We start from the raw sequence: 14810 nt of genomic DNA, 5'->3' as shown, positions 1-14810 counted from the left end.
TTGCTGAGAATAGGCGGGATTTCCTTGTGAATTTAGCATTGCAGCTTCTGTTGAAGGGCACCTGTCTTACTCTGCTCGTACTGGGGTCGTGTGTTGAAGGTAAGACATGCCACGTTTAAATACAAATCAGCCGACTCAGTTTGGTTCCAAAAGTGCAGTGTAGTACTCATGTTATCCCTAAAACGCCTCTGTTACAGTGTATTATTTAGCTAACGGTCTGCAAGTTAAAATAGCTAGCAGGCTAACCAAGCAAGCTAACGTCCACTTACTATAGAGTGGGCTAGCTAACAAGCTAAGCAACGGTGACCGATGAAAGTCAATTTGAATGAAATGCCCGCTGTTTGTCCATTTGTCTGCCACTACGGTATTGAATACAAGCGAGTTAACCTTGAAAAGTGATACTGTAGTTTTGCAGGGAAGTTTGTTATCAGCGTCGTAACATATCAGATTTTACCGAAGTAACAGTTAGCATGTCAAGCCAACCACCATTAAAGTTGCACATTCTCTTATGTAATAACGCGAGTTAATTCAAGTTAGCTTGTTTGCAATTGCATGACACTAGTTTATATGTGCAGTGGGCCATAATAAAATACTCATTCTGAAGATCTCCTGTAAGTAAATGACTAAAATTAGTTTTAACGTGCCTGAGTTTTCTCACAGTCGTTCCTGTCAGGAGTTGGTGATACTTACTATTTGTGACTGGTACCAGCTCTAAGGCCCTCTTCATATGTAAACTAGGGATTGTTTCATTCTCGATTTGAGTCGCTTATTATTTCTCTTTTTTATCGGCTCATCACGTGGTCAATAAAATATTATAGTGGTCCATCAGTTTCAAGGTGACGTCCTCAAAGGACTTGGTTTGTTCGACCGATAGCCTCAAACAACAAGACATTCAAATGATTAGTGGAGAAGATTAAATTACTTTAAAAGTAACATAAAATATATCCAAATTGACAGTTAATTTCCTCTTGATTTACTAATCGTTTTCAGTGCCACATTTTTGTCATGCATGCTGTTACTATGGTCAAAAAATAGCATCCTCATCTGTATTATTTGTCACTATTAATATTTTTTCTCCTTGTGGCAGGACCATCAACAATCCACCATGGGAGGACATGATGCCGGAAGCGAGCGCCAGTTCACTGGGTTTGCCAAGTACTTCAATTCATACACAATCACAGGAAGGAGGAATGTAAGTTGTGTACTGCTCAACCATATATTAATCAGCATTTTTACATGAGACAGTGAAACTGTCAAGCAGTCTGTCTTGCGTCTATGTATTTCTCATTATGCCATTTTATTGTTTCTTCTTTAGTGTGTTTTGGCCACATATGCTGGCATATTAGGCATTGTCCTTTTCTACAAATTGAAACCCAAGAAACAGGCTGCCGTCACAGAAAAGTGATCATGTAAGTACATGAAAAAAAAATCTCCATCCCTTGACTTTCCAAACCCACATTTACTTGGCAAAGTCTGCTCCATTGGTGAACTCAACATCCTTTTTGTGTCTTTACAGGATTCCAATTTAACCATCATTTCTATCAGCTGGGGCAGGAAGAAGCAGCTGCACATGCTTGTAGTAAAATATGATTGTTTGCTTTCTGTGTTAAAAATAAAGAAAATTTATTCCCAAAACATAGAAAACAGTTGTTTTATTTACAGGGTAGAACAGTATAAAAGACTATGATACAGAACAGTCAGACAATAGAACAAAGCTGTACTCGTGGCAGTGACTAAAGTCCTCAATCAACAATGGCACTTTTCTCAGATGAGTGGATATCTGCAATGGATCAGCTTCAATTGGGGCCTGTATCTGTCAGACTGAGGGCCAGAACAAGAGTTGCCTAACACGGCTTTCGTCATTCATGGCTACACGTTCACCAGAGGTCTTTTTTTTTTTAATCATTTTATGTCTGATGATAATTTTTTGTTGTCTTCCCACTGCACCCAAAACTTCAATTACTTGAGGAGCTCAGGGATGAGAAGTTAGCTTCTTTTCAAGTTTCTTTAAATCTCTCTCATAATTTAAGAATGCCTCATGGATTGTAGGCCCCGGAGGCCAGCAGCAGGTTCCTGCGGGTGAAGTGAAGGTGTATGACAGGTGTGGATTTAGACAAGTAGGTGCCCAGCAGAAGCTCCTGGGAGTTATCTTGTAGATGGACGTGTCCTGTAGCTGCTGTGAAATCGTCAGTCTCTAAATCATCAAATGCTTTCATAGCATCCCACAGACGAACTGTGTTGTCCATGGAGCCTAGAACAAATCAGATGAAACATTGTTAGTCCAAGTATAACGCAGTAACTCCCCTCGAACCTGAGTCTGGTAGCATTGAAACAAATAGATAAAGATTACAGGGGTACGGTCTTCTGTAGCTTCATTGTTCACAAAATCAGATTCATCTTTAACAAATGTGGCAACAAATTCATTCAGTTTAACAGTTGATGGATATTCAACTGATGGAAAATTAAAAGACATAGATCACGTACCGGAGGCAAGGATCTCGCCGTCCCTGCTAAATTTGAGGGAGTAGATGGTATCTGTGTGGCCTTTGAGCTCTCCAACCATGAGTCCATGACCGATGTCCCACAGAAGAACTCTGCCATCAGTGGCTCCTGAAGCCAAGAACTTCCCATTGGGAGAGAAAGCCAGCGCGTGGATAGGACCCTGTTGAGTTGAAAGACAGGCTCAGTAGTTGCCTCTGCAATTTGTGAATTTTAAGCATCTTTAACTCTGTGGGTGTAAAGAAAAAATCTCTGATCCAGGGGTGGGTACAGGCATTTAATTATTTTATGGTAATGTTTTTTTGTTTGTTTTTTAATTTACATCATCCTAGTTTCAGTGTTCAACAGGGTACCATGATATTTCACACCTCGTGGAGTAACAGTTTGTAAATGCTTCATTTCATTACTTTAGCCAACAGATCACAATATGACCTTACTGACAACGTGTGACAACTGATGCACAGCCCTTTAAGATTCTGCTGAACGGGAGACCAGAGATCACGGTACTGCTCCGGTGACTTGGCTCACCTTGTGACCAGTGAAGATGCGAACGCAGATTCCGCTCAGGACATCCCAGAGCCGGATGGTGCGATCAGATGACCCTGTGACGACATAATTGGAATTGGGGTGGAAGCGGGTGCAAGTGACATCAGCTAGGTGACCGGAAAACATCCGCAGAGGCTGGTAGTGATCGGTTGCCCACAGACTGTTGGAGAGAGCACGACATAGACCAATGACAAGCATCTGTGAAGAGAACTGCTGCGTATCAACAGTACGTTTACCTCTGAGTTAAATCTAAAAGGACTGATGAGCTCAGTTCTGCAGTTTCTTACCGGGCAACTCTGTCGTGTCCCCCGGAAATAAAATAGTACCCATGGGGGGAAAACTGGGTGTCCCACACTGGGTAGTTGTGGCCTTTGTAGCCTACCAGACAAGTAAATGTTTGGAGACTCCACAGCCTGATTGTACCATCTTCTGAACTCGACAACAGGTAGTTTCTGAAAAGCAAAAGCAGAAGGTCAGCAGGAATGACGTGCTCTCCGAGTCACATCTTCAGTCAACACAAGCTCCGGCAATATGTTTTCAAACCGTGCGCTTCACAGGAGTGAAACAAGCTTCAGGGCTCCGGCATCATCCGTGCATCTCTAGTTTACAGTAGATGCATGTTAGGAAAGGTGTAGTCTGATTCCCTCCATCAGCTCTTCGATAACAATCCCTTTCTACTTCACCAAATCATTTTAATTAATATTTGCATTGAAAAAATCAGTGACTTTTTAAAGTCCATACACGTTTAAACTTTTAAGGCTTTCTCAATGTCTGTCATAAATGCAATAAAAGAGGAAATGTCTCTTCTGGGTTAAATGTACTAATGGGTGTTCAGGTTGACTTCATAACGTGGGCCATGATTGATTTTACCTGTCTGGACTGAAGCTGATGCCATACACCGGGCCACCGTGTCCGTAGAGGATCTTTGACTCACTGGCCGTCTTCTCATCCATGATCCTCTCCAGCACGTCGTCTGACTCTTTGTCAATCAGGTTCAAGTCTTGAGAGAGAGAAATGATTCATGTTATAGGGAGTCCTCAGGCGAGGCTGCCGGTCCTTCGTCAGTGGTTGCTGTCATACACTTTACCTGCCGCAGACTTGACCCTGCGGAGCTTTTTCGGCGTGACACTCCACACACGTACTGTGGAGTCAGCAAAGCCTCCTGCAATCAGGCTGGAGTCGTCTGTGAAGTCCACTGCAGTCAGACCCTGCAGGTGCAAAACGGGAAATAATTAGACCTGATTCTAATATAGTTTCCAACAAACCGTCCGGTCACATGACTTGCTCAAATGTGTCAACATGGTGGACACACAGTAAGTTGCTGACTTATCAACCTGGTAAGCGTTGAGAAAAGTGTAGAAGCAGATGGAGGGGAGGTTATCTGGTCCCAGGCGGATCCTCTTGGTGGCCTCCTTCATGTACATGATCTTGTCCAGCTTGTCTGAATCCTTTAGTTCTGGAAGAGGTATCCTGCACAACGAGTAACAAATATCACTTGCCGTGTCCTAAACTAATCATCAAGTGAATTTAAAGCATAATTGTGAAATGCTACAAAAAAAGGAATTAAAGAAAATGCAAATTAGTTGATTTCTATCGGTTTCTATCTGTTTAACGGGTTTAGAGTGAATAGACTAGACAATGCAAAGTGTAGTTTCGTCAGAAGGTGGCAGTATAGGTTACATTTGCAGTGCACGTTCAGAGCTGTATACAGCTGTGTCTACCTTGTCTGTGAAGGTGCATTAGGATCTTGCTTCTTGCTCTTGGAGCCCATGCTGTCTTTCTTGGGTTTCTTCTTCTTGGGTTTACCCTCCTCATTCTCTGCCTCCTCATCCTCATCATCGAGAGGCAGCTCAATTTCTGGTTCCTTCAGCAGGCCATAGTAAACCTAATCGAATGGTATTAAAACAAGAACACGTCAAGAATTCAACAAAGGTATGAAAAAAATGGATCCCATCATAAACGGAAATGTACGTCAGTGTAGAAATCCAACCTTAGCCTTGTTGGCCTCTCTCTTGGCCTCTCCGGCCAGGCTGCCAGACATGGCGTCGATCTGGCTCTTGCTGCGTGGCATGCCATCAAAGATGTCAATGTAGAGGTGCTCTTGGATGATATTCCAGATCTGGTTGTTCTGACGCTCCTGCAGGTGCCTCTTCAGCAGCTGGTAAGAGTCACGGGAGATACGCAGCACAAACTTGCTGGTGCGGAAGTCCAGCAGGGTCTCGTTGCCTCTCATGTGCTCCTTCTTGGTGAGGCTGGACAAAACACGCAGGTCATCTTCGTAGTAGCACTCTTGATCCCCGCTGAACCTGGGAAACCAAAGGGGTAGAGCTGTTCAAGCGTGTGGGATTTAACGCCATAGCTGGGAGAACATACGACGGGTCAAGAAAACTCACTTTTCAAAGAACACCTTGGCCTCATTTTCATGATTGTTGTACACCAGTTCTAGATACATGTGCACAAACAGCGGGTAGAAGACCTGGGACAGCTCGGCTCGGTGACAGTCCAAAACCGATTCTATGAACTTCTTCAGGCCGCTGTAGTAAACCCCGTACAGAGCTGGGTCTCCCTGCTGGCTGTACGCTGACAACACCACGTTGACGTCCGGCTGATCTTCTGCTGCTGATAGACACATGCAAGTCAGATGTGCATTCATCAGTGCTGACTGGCCAACTACACCATTTAAAAACAATATCTCATTAGTTTTAGGCTTGTTTAGAAGATCACCTTAACTGCTATTTAGGTAAAGTGTAAAAACCATCTTTTTTGCATCTTAATGTGCAATTACACCTTAAACCAGAAGTGCATGCTGATATGTGGCGATCCATACAAACACCTGCTCAATGCAACACAGGCGAAGCACTGCTGCAACACACACTAACTGTGTGAAACTTCTTCAAAACTTGAATGGAGACACTGACAGAAGGGTTAGATGAACACATGGTGGCTTGTGGCTCATATTTCTGGCCATTGAGAGTACATTTGTAGTGACTCTGATGTAGTAATGTGATAATGGTCCACTCACAGGTGATGTTTAAGTAACAGGAAACGGTTGGATGCGCCGAGCACAGCGTGTCACACATTCAAACAACGCTAACCTTCGCCTGCTTCTACCTTTGTTTGGCGCCGGAGCTCCAGCGGCGGATGAAGCGGTCACCCGGCTGAGAAGAGAGCTCGCATCCCCGCCTTCTAGGTCCACACTGCCCGCAGCAGCACCCGAGCCTGCCCCGGAAGAATCGCCTCCCTTCGGATCCAGAGAATCTTCGGGTAATCCCGCTTCACGACGCAAAATTTCGACGGACTCGCTCAGATTGTTCTTTCTGAGGAACTGCAGGACCGCCAATAGCGTCTGCTGGTCCTCCGGGGCTCCCGTCGCACTTTTGTTACTTCCAGTCGAAGCACTGGAGCCGGGCGAGGTAGAGAGCAGCCTGCCGTCGTTTGCGTTGTTATTTCCACCGCCATCGTTCGATGGTTCTGTTTTTATGTCTTTCTCTTCGACCAGACTACCTTGTACGGCCGCCATCTTCAAAATGAAATGCGCATGTGCGAGGTTTGAAAACGGAAAACGCCGACCCTGCAAAATCAGATCACCTGATTGGTGCTTATTGATGCCTCGTCATGCCACTTAGAGCAGAAGTCCCGCCTCCTTCAACACCAGTATGTAACTCAATGGAAACTGGTTGTTGAGGAAATTGGAGTAAAGATGAATTTATAACTCATCATTTTATGATCATAATCTTAGATTCTGCTCTAAGAGACCCTAAATAAGCTATTTTCAAATATAAAACTTGACTTTTGCACCTGTTGTAATCTTCTTTAGGTTCAGGTAAACTGTATGAATTTGAACAGTGTTATTTTTATTTAAGAAGAAACAGTTCTATTTAAACTTAACTTTGTGTGTGTTGTTTAAACTGGATTTCATATTTTGTTTATAATTCAATATGTACCATTTTGTACCAGGTGGTGGCACTTTGGTCCCACACAATCCCTGCCCAGCCTGGAGCGTCTCAACCTGATGACCACTTTAGACAATGTATCAGCAGTGACAGCTATGAATGAAGAGTAAAGCAAAATAGAGCTGCAACAAGCAATTATTTCATGATCAATTAATCTCATTTTTGTTTATTGAGCAATTATTTGTTTTGTTTTTCGGTCTGATAATGAAAAATCCCCATCACACTTTCCCCGGGCTCATGGTGTGACACCATCTCATGTCTTGTTTTGTCCAACAAATCATCAAAATCTAACAGATCTTAAGTTTACTGTCACAGAAGCGTAAGAAAACCTGAAAATATTCTGAGACACTGAAACCCATGACCATTTTGCTTTATTGTCTTTTTAGACAAATAGCTCTGCTGTCTTCCTAACCTGTCAGCTTAGTCATGTTTTCCTAAACAGCATCATTGTCTTGATAAACACTTGATCAATTAAATGTACTGTATAGTTTTATGTATAACTTGTAGCAAAGAGGATCCACACAGGAGAGACACAGAGTACATACAGGTATCAGCAGTATCCACTTTGCATTCTGCTGAGGCTGGATTTCTACCTGTACAGAGGAACATACCTTCTCCTGTCTCTGAGCTCTCTGAACTCCCTCTCAGAGACACGCTCATATATCACTGACTGTGCAATTTTCCTGCAGCACAGCATCTCTTTTCATTTCCAAAAGACTGTCACTACAAAATCAGCACTTGATGTCATTTGATTTTTCAAACAGTACTGGAACCACATTTACTCACGATTTCAGACTGGTTCTAGATTATGACTTAAGTACAGAAATTTTAGATAACTTATCTATCTCTCTACTTTCTTTTTGTTTACAAAACCTCTCAGGCTAAAAAAAAACCCTCTCAAGCAATACATTTTCAAATGATCTACCCATTACTAACTGATTTCAGAATCAGAACCAGTTACTGCCAAGTAGGCTTGCACATAAAAGAAATCATCAAGAACCATAAATCTAAAATAAAAACATTTAAAATAATAAATGTGTAAAATATGTCTCTCTTTTTTTAATGAAAAGGCTGTTCAGTGTTTGAAACGAACAGGATGGAATGTGCAAAAGTTAACAATATAAAGGACATGTGCAATGTACAGAGAGAATAATCCAAAACATGTCTCTTCAGGCTTAGATGCACTCGCAGAAGCTTCTCTCTCCTGTCATGCCCACTAGATACCGTTAGAATGAGCACTCAGCAGCGGGTTTGACATGCAGACTGAGGTCCATAGTGAGGGGTGGGACAAAAGAAGGGTTCACAGCAGAAGCAGCAGGGCGTTGTATAACATTGCGGTGCCGTTGCTCTGTGTGGAGGAGAGATGGGGGTGGGGTCGGTTGGCCGTAGGAGACACAAACGTTACCATCAGCAACTGAGGGCGCGGTCATCTGTGCAGGCTCACTGTGATGCTGCTAATTAGGGAGTGAGGATTCATGCCTCCCTTTGGTGTCATCCACAGAGTGACAAATGCTAATGCATGTGCTCAAAGATCAGCAGCATTACTAGAAATTGCTCAGATAGTTTCTTGCTGTGTTCACCCTCTGTCGTACCCAGTAGATATGTAGATGATCACTGCTAAAACAAGTCAGGCTAAAGGTTATTGATTTAAGATCTATAAGTGTTCCCTGCATATAGATTTACAAAGAGCCTGCGGTGCTGCGCCAAATGATTGCAATGTCCAGCACCTGCGCCATCATGAAGGGAGCAGTCACATTTTGTATTTGCATATAATCACTTCACTTTTGTGTTGAGGTGTTTTTGTTGGATCATCTAGCGTTCTAAATACTGCCCACACAATAAAGCACCAGCATTTTACACTCTGTTGTAGCCTGATCATTTAGGTCATAAACTTATTTATACTTTATATCTAGAACTGTGAACCCCTCTGCGGCTACAGAGCCTGGCAGCAGCCTTGTGCTGCCGCCACCACCACCAGCACCACCTCTCTCTTTCTTTCTGTCAGGAGGCAGCAGGGTGTGGCTTCACCCAGCAGAGGCAGTTTTGCCAGAGCACACACACAGACCTTGAAAGAACGACGCTGTTTCATGCGCACTTAAACCTCTGAAATCCATATTGATGAAGAGCCATAGCGATAGATTTTTAGAGCATCAGAATAGTTTGCAAGAAAAACATGAGAAAATCACTGTGATGCATTATTTAGCATTGCACAAAGGTCATTATCATGCCAATTGCTGCCATTTCTGTGCATGTTCAGATCTTCATTAGATACTAGCCAGTATAGTGCTGCTACCACTGACATGCTTCACTGATTCAAATTAAAAGACTAGTGCTTTGTGTTTACATGGCTAAAGCGCATCAGGAGAAGATGTGCTGTTATGGACGTCCCCTCAAGCGTGTGCTAGTAAAAATGTCCTGAGCAGGTTCCTCGGCACTGTGATGTGCTCGTTCAGATGGAAATTTAGATAAGCTTGTCATCACTTTTACCTTTCTCATATGCTGTAAATCTCAAAATAAAAAAAGATGAACAACATGAGAAAAGGCATTAGAAGAAGCTTTGCTTTGTGGATGTGCATGTTTGTGTGTGAGGCAGCAGGGAGTGATGTAGTCCTGGGAGAGCAGAGTGCAGGGGTGTGGCAGTTTTCTAGTCGCTTTCAGTGCTTTTATGTTGGATTTCAGAGAATGCATGTGTAGGGTAGCTTTTTCTGTGACAAATGGTGCAGCTGAGCCGTACCAGCTGATTACTTGATATAAATTCACCATCTCCATAAGATGCTGGAGACCTTGCCATAAATTGCCCAGAATGTGACAGCTACGCCCTGGATGTATTAAAACTGAAGCGATTCTTTGCTGGTTTGGCTGCCCTCCGCTTGTTTTGATGCTGTTATTGTTATCCAGGCAGGAGCACCCAGCAGTCGACCAGAGAGCCAGAGTGTGAAGCAGAAGATCTGTGATGCTTAACTGCACATTTAAAGGAAAACACAAGTTTTCGTCTTTCAGAGGATGCTGCCTGTCTATCTTGATGCAGTAAACGGTCAGAAAACGCAGCAAAATCCCCCACTGTGATGCACAAGTAAATCATTCATGAGGTGTGACTCTCAGAAGAGGTAGAAAATGCCCTAGGAGAAGGAGAGAGGGAGGGAGCGAGCGAGGCTAAGATGAAGGGAAAGAAACGTGTAGCAGGAGGGTGGAGGGGGAAGGAAGCGTGCTGGGTGGGATGGGGAGCGGGTCAGGGAACAGGAGGGGTGGGGCAGCAACAAGACAGAAAAGATGGTACCTTACACTGAGATGGTGTATGCTTGATGGAGAGACAAGGAGAGGAGCTTAAATGAGACTGTGAATGTGGGTGGTGACGTGTCACAGCGAGGGGCAGGTGTAGGGGGGTCGTGAAACATGAGCGAAACAGCTAACGAAGAGAGCTAACTGCAAAGCAGATTTCTTGCAGTGATCTGGGAGTCGAGCAGAGATGGAAAAGAGGGATGAGGATTAGCAACCAGGAACCCCACCTGAAAAATACTTTTTTGCACCGAAACATGTTGCCCCCAAATTCCTTGAAATCCACGTCTATGTCACCGTTACTCACTCAAAGCTCTGAGATAAAGTTAGTTCTGGTTAGCTTCAAATCCTGCCATTCCTTGTCTGGCTTTGGCTGCTCTTATTTGCTTTGGCCTGTGTGAGGTGTGTGTGTGTGTGTGTGATGGCGCACTTTTGTGCGTGCGTGCGTGCATGAATGCATCTTTGAGACGTTTGCCCATCCAAGCGGGATAATGGCCGTGAAGGCAGAGCTGTGGCACTAGAGATCTCCATTTTGGCGGCTGAAATGTGGGGAGCCTGCATTATTCAATACTGACCTATCTGGAGAGCCGGATCCTGCACGCAGTTGTCGGCTGTGCTGGCCTCATGGATGGGCGGTGGCAGCTGCACAGAAGCAAACTTGTTCGAAACCCAGAGAACAGCTAGAAATAATCTGGACTGAGTCAATGAAATAAAAGTCTTTTTTTCGTCTATGCAAGGCATTGAATCCCTATCCGCTCAAAGGCAGCTGCTGTGACAACCGTCAGCACAGGGTTGAGCTAGATTTGAGTCATGACACTGCAAAAATCTGTGATAGCAACTCTTTTAATCTATTATATTCAGCCAAGATATAACAAGCTGTCAAATGCTTTATGCTTTATCACGCACATCAGCGTCTCATACAGACGCACAAGGTACCCTTTTCCGTCTTTATGAGACGCACCAGGCTTTCAACTAACTAGTATAAAGAGCAAGAAAGTCTGTAAATGGACAAAGGTGGGGCGGGTGGATGAGTCAAACAAACATATGACTTTTCTCCCAGGAGGAGGGGTTGGCTGCGCTAGTAGGTGGATCTTAAACCTCTGGTTTAAGTCTTACTTTTGTTGCTGCCGTCATCCATCTGCTATAATATTGTACTTCCATGTTAACTGCTGAGATCTTCTCAGAATACTGTGTATAAACCATGGAGGTAAAACGAAAGTGGGCACGCCCAGAAAGTTAATCCCTCAATGCACAGAAAACTATAAGGGTGGGGAAAGGTCGTTCGGTCCCCGGTGATGTATCACACCCTCTCTGTGGTAAATACTCGTTGCTGCGACCAGGATGGCGGTAAAGGATGCCACCCTCCAGTGCCCAGAGAACCTCTGTACCTGTCACTATGACCTGTCATGTGAGGAGTGTGTCACTTGGATTTTGTTGTACTTATCTGTGTATTCTTGATTCTGTTGTGGTTTTATTTGTCCGACAGTCACCACTATCCCACCATGTCGCCTACGGTGATATTGTAATAAAGCACAATTACACTACAATATGCAGTGTACCAAGGTGTCTGTGTGTGTGTGTGTGTGTGTGTGTGTGTGTGTGTGTGTGTGTGTTTGTGTGTGTGTTTGTGTGTGTGTGTGTGTGTGAAGCCCCCAGAGATTGTGTGATGCAAGAGTTACGCCAAGCTCCTCATAATGTTGAAAGGATTACCTCTACGATTGTAGACATGCGGCGTGGTGTTTGTGATCGTAATGATCTTACTGTAAAACATTTTATGTGAGGAAGTTTTCCTTTTCAGCACAGCCTCTGTGCTCCCTCCCTCTGCTCGCTCCTTCTCTCTGCTCCCTCCCACGCATTTTCTGTCGCTGGAGATCTAACCAGGCACTTAAGCAGCCGCCCCACCACAGGGCCTTCGCAACACAACGTTGCGCACCACAGTTTCTTTATCACTATAAATAATGCAGGCCCCATCTAAAGCTAATAAGACAGCGTGGCACAGTGAGGCGACGCAACAAACTCCAAACAAGAAGCACACTGAGTTCTATTGAAGCATTTTCATTCAAAACTGTGCGTCTGTTCATCACATATGTCATCATTCATTGCTGTTATTATATTCTAATTCAGTGTTGTCTGTTGTTGAGCCATGTTATTACAGAAAGAAGCCTGATGTGAGAGACAATTCCCCGCATGGATGTCCTTTGTTCCCTGCAATCCTAACCTCTTCAGATTACTTCTCTACCAAATTAGCCTCGGCTGCGGTCCATTGAGCACTGTCTAAAGATTATCAGACACACACACACACAGTCATGTTTCTCTCACTTTGGGAGACATTACATAGACTTACATTCGTTTCCTGGATACTCACCTTAACCCTAACACTTACCCAAACCGCAGGCTCGCGCCAACTCTGACCTCTGATGCAAACATCAGCTGTTCATCAACTGGGGACATGGCTTTTGTCCCCAAGTGGACAAGCCATCCCCAATTAACTGGTCTTTAGTCTGAAATCCGTCCCCGAAAGTAGTCTATGTCAGAAATACACACACACACACACACACACACACACACACACACACACAGACTGACAGCTACTGTGAGGGTAAGATAAAGAGGTGGCATCCAATTTGCTAAAGGTCAGTGCCCCGGTACTCAGAGCCCAAATCAATAATTACAATTTTGTAACCAGTGGCAACATAAACATTTTAGAGACAAATAATTGAGATTGTTGTAGGATTTAAGCAGTATAGCATTTCCCGTTGTCAGTATGCGTACTCTCTAGATTACAATGTTTATCTATTGTCTGCTGTTTTACGGTAAGGTTGGAATAGCAGTAGCAGTCAGTCAGTGTCCTTTAAGTGTGTGGACACTCGCATGGATACAAACGTGAAAAAAACGCCTTCCCAGCTCTTTCCATCCTTTTCACATTTTCCTGAGGTATCCCATCATAAATTTGCATAATTAGCATAATTTATCAAGGGATATCGCACCTCTCCCACCTAGTGTGTGTCACATTGACAGCAAATCTCCTCCTAGGACATCCAGGACAGCAGACTGCTGATACAAAGAACCTTTCTCGCACATGAGCTTTGGTAAATTCCTGAAATCTGTCAATGGGACCTGAGCTAAATCCCGATCTGATCTGTAAACCAAAGTGTTCAAGAGCACCTTTTCATTGTAGGTTATCAGTTAATTTGTTGAAGAGGACACATTGATTTTCATTCAGTTGCCTTTCATCATGGAGGTGAGGGACTTGGGCTACTGCTGGGAAAATGCATAGTCAATCATTGTCTCCGCAGCAAAACCACACATCAGAAATGACAAACAGTCAAATGCACAAACAAACCTGTTCATGGTAAAACAATGGTCCTCGGTCTCCTTGAAGAGTGTGTGTGTGTGTGTGTGTGTGTGTGTGTGCGTGTGTGTGTGTGTGTGTGTGTCTCAGTCACAAAATAGAGGATGGGGGTGGACCAGGTTTTCCTTTGTTACCACGATTTGATGTCACCAGGAGGGGAGGGTGAGCAGGAGGAAGGGAATGTCCCTGGAGACGGGCCGACCTGTGCAAACACAGCGACGGGCAGACATTTGAGCGGTACATGACCGGTATATTCACAAAACACACAAATTTCACACGCAAGTACATATGATTGCATTCGATTGATTGATGATTGTTTGTATTCGCTCTGGAACAACCAGACCACCAAACAACAGACTTAAGACACGCTAACCCATTAACAACACGTCTCCAAAAAGCCTTCAGAATCTTCCCTAATTAGAAACACAATAATCAGTGCCTGAAGGATAGAAACAGATTTGTTGTGGGGTTCATTTCTTTTCAACAGGTCTACAGGTTGACGCCATTATTGGCTTGAGATTAAGTGCAAAGGCCAAAAACAGATATATAGCAAATATTGTTTTGCTGATGGGAAGATTAATAAAAAAGACTATTTAGATTTAGACCCTATTTGTTGTAAAAAGGAGTTCACATACATTCAAAACATGAAATACTTACAGACTTTTTTTTAGCAGTATCTGAGAGTGTAACGTGGAGGAACTAGTTAGCTATTTTTTCTTTTTTTTTAAACACATTTTATTAGGTTTTCTTTTTTTATAACACGAACAATACAAAACACAGAAACACCCCCCCATCCCCCAGACAGCTTATGCTATACAAAATTAGACAAGAAAAAATGTAAAATAGTTAAATTGACTAAGGTTATATGAATAACATTAAGAATAAAAACAATAGTAATTAAAATAAAAATAATGATAATGATAAAACACAAGCAAATGGATAAAATGACTATGACAATAACGGTAATAGTATCTTTACCCTTCACAACAGCTTCCAACCTTTCATGGGGGAGGATGCCAAAGATCTCTCTGTACCAAAGGGTGATATTAGGTGGGAGAGGTTTAATCCAGTTTTGCAGTAGTTAGCTATTTTCTATCTTTCTCTAATGGAATCTGAATGAATTTAATGTCCATTTACATTGTACAGTGAGATCAGGCTTAGAAAGCAAATTATTCAGTGTAATT

General features: G+C 43.3%; 2 protein-coding genes across 2 annotated transcripts; one reads left to right on the top strand and one right to left on the bottom strand.

The window, feature by feature from the left end:
* The first annotated feature begins 2 nt into the window (after nucleotides 1-2).
* atp5md (ATP synthase membrane subunit k) lies at nucleotides 3-1635 on the top strand. The gene is made up of 4 exons (XM_041933325.1): nucleotides 3-99; nucleotides 1088-1192; nucleotides 1316-1409; nucleotides 1517-1635. Exons 2-3 carry the CDS (start codon nucleotides 1106-1108, stop codon nucleotides 1403-1405), a joined length of 177 nt encoding a protein of 58 aa, XP_041789259.1. The 5' UTR covers nucleotides 3-99; nucleotides 1088-1105; the 3' UTR covers nucleotides 1406-1409; nucleotides 1517-1635.
* Nucleotides 1500-6565, bottom strand: taf5 (TAF5 RNA polymerase II, TATA box binding protein (TBP)-associated factor). Its single transcript, XM_041933324.1, has 11 exons — nucleotides 6157-6565; nucleotides 5439-5664; nucleotides 5036-5351; nucleotides 4767-4930; nucleotides 4380-4515; nucleotides 4133-4253; nucleotides 3916-4045; nucleotides 3333-3497; nucleotides 3028-3205; nucleotides 2485-2662; nucleotides 1500-2251 (listed from the first exon to the last, which is right to left on the bottom strand). Exons 1-11 carry the CDS (start codon nucleotides 6563-6565, stop codon nucleotides 2037-2039), a joined length of 2238 nt encoding a protein of 745 aa, XP_041789258.1. The 3' UTR covers nucleotides 1500-2036.
* Between the last annotated feature and the right edge of the window lie 8245 nt (nucleotides 6566-14810).

The sequence above is a fragment of the Chelmon rostratus genome, chromosome 3 (assembly GCF_017976325.1).
Source record: "Chelmon rostratus isolate fCheRos1 chromosome 3, fCheRos1.pri, whole genome shotgun sequence".
Classification (NCBI taxonomy): domain Eukaryota; kingdom Metazoa; phylum Chordata; class Actinopteri; order Chaetodontiformes; family Chaetodontidae; genus Chelmon; species Chelmon rostratus.
Note: the sequence above shows the minus strand (reverse complement) of the source record. Positions and strands in the feature narration are given on the sequence as shown.

Excerpts from the sequence above, each read along its gene's own strand:
- atp5md (XM_041933325.1), top strand. The coding sequence starts at position 1,106 with ATGGGAGGACATGATGCCGGAAGCGAGCGCCAGTTCACTGGGTTTGCC. Across the intron at positions 1,193-1,315 it reads CAATCACAGGAAGGAGGAAT|TGTGTTTTGGCCACATATGC; the intron begins GTAAGTTGTGTA and ends TTTCTTCTTTAG.
- taf5 (XM_041933324.1), bottom strand. The coding sequence starts at position 6,565 with ATGGCGGCCGTACAAGGTAGTCTGGTCGAAGAGAAAGACATAAAAACA. Across the intron at positions 5,352-5,438 it reads GCCAAGGTGTTCTTTGAAAA|GTTCAGCGGGGATCAAGAGT; the intron begins GTGAGTTTTCTT and ends TTGGTTTCCCAG. Across the intron at positions 3,498-3,915 it reads ATCAGCTTCAGTCCAGACAG|AAACTACCTGTTGTCGAGTT; the intron begins GTAAAATCAATC and ends TTTGCTTTTCAG.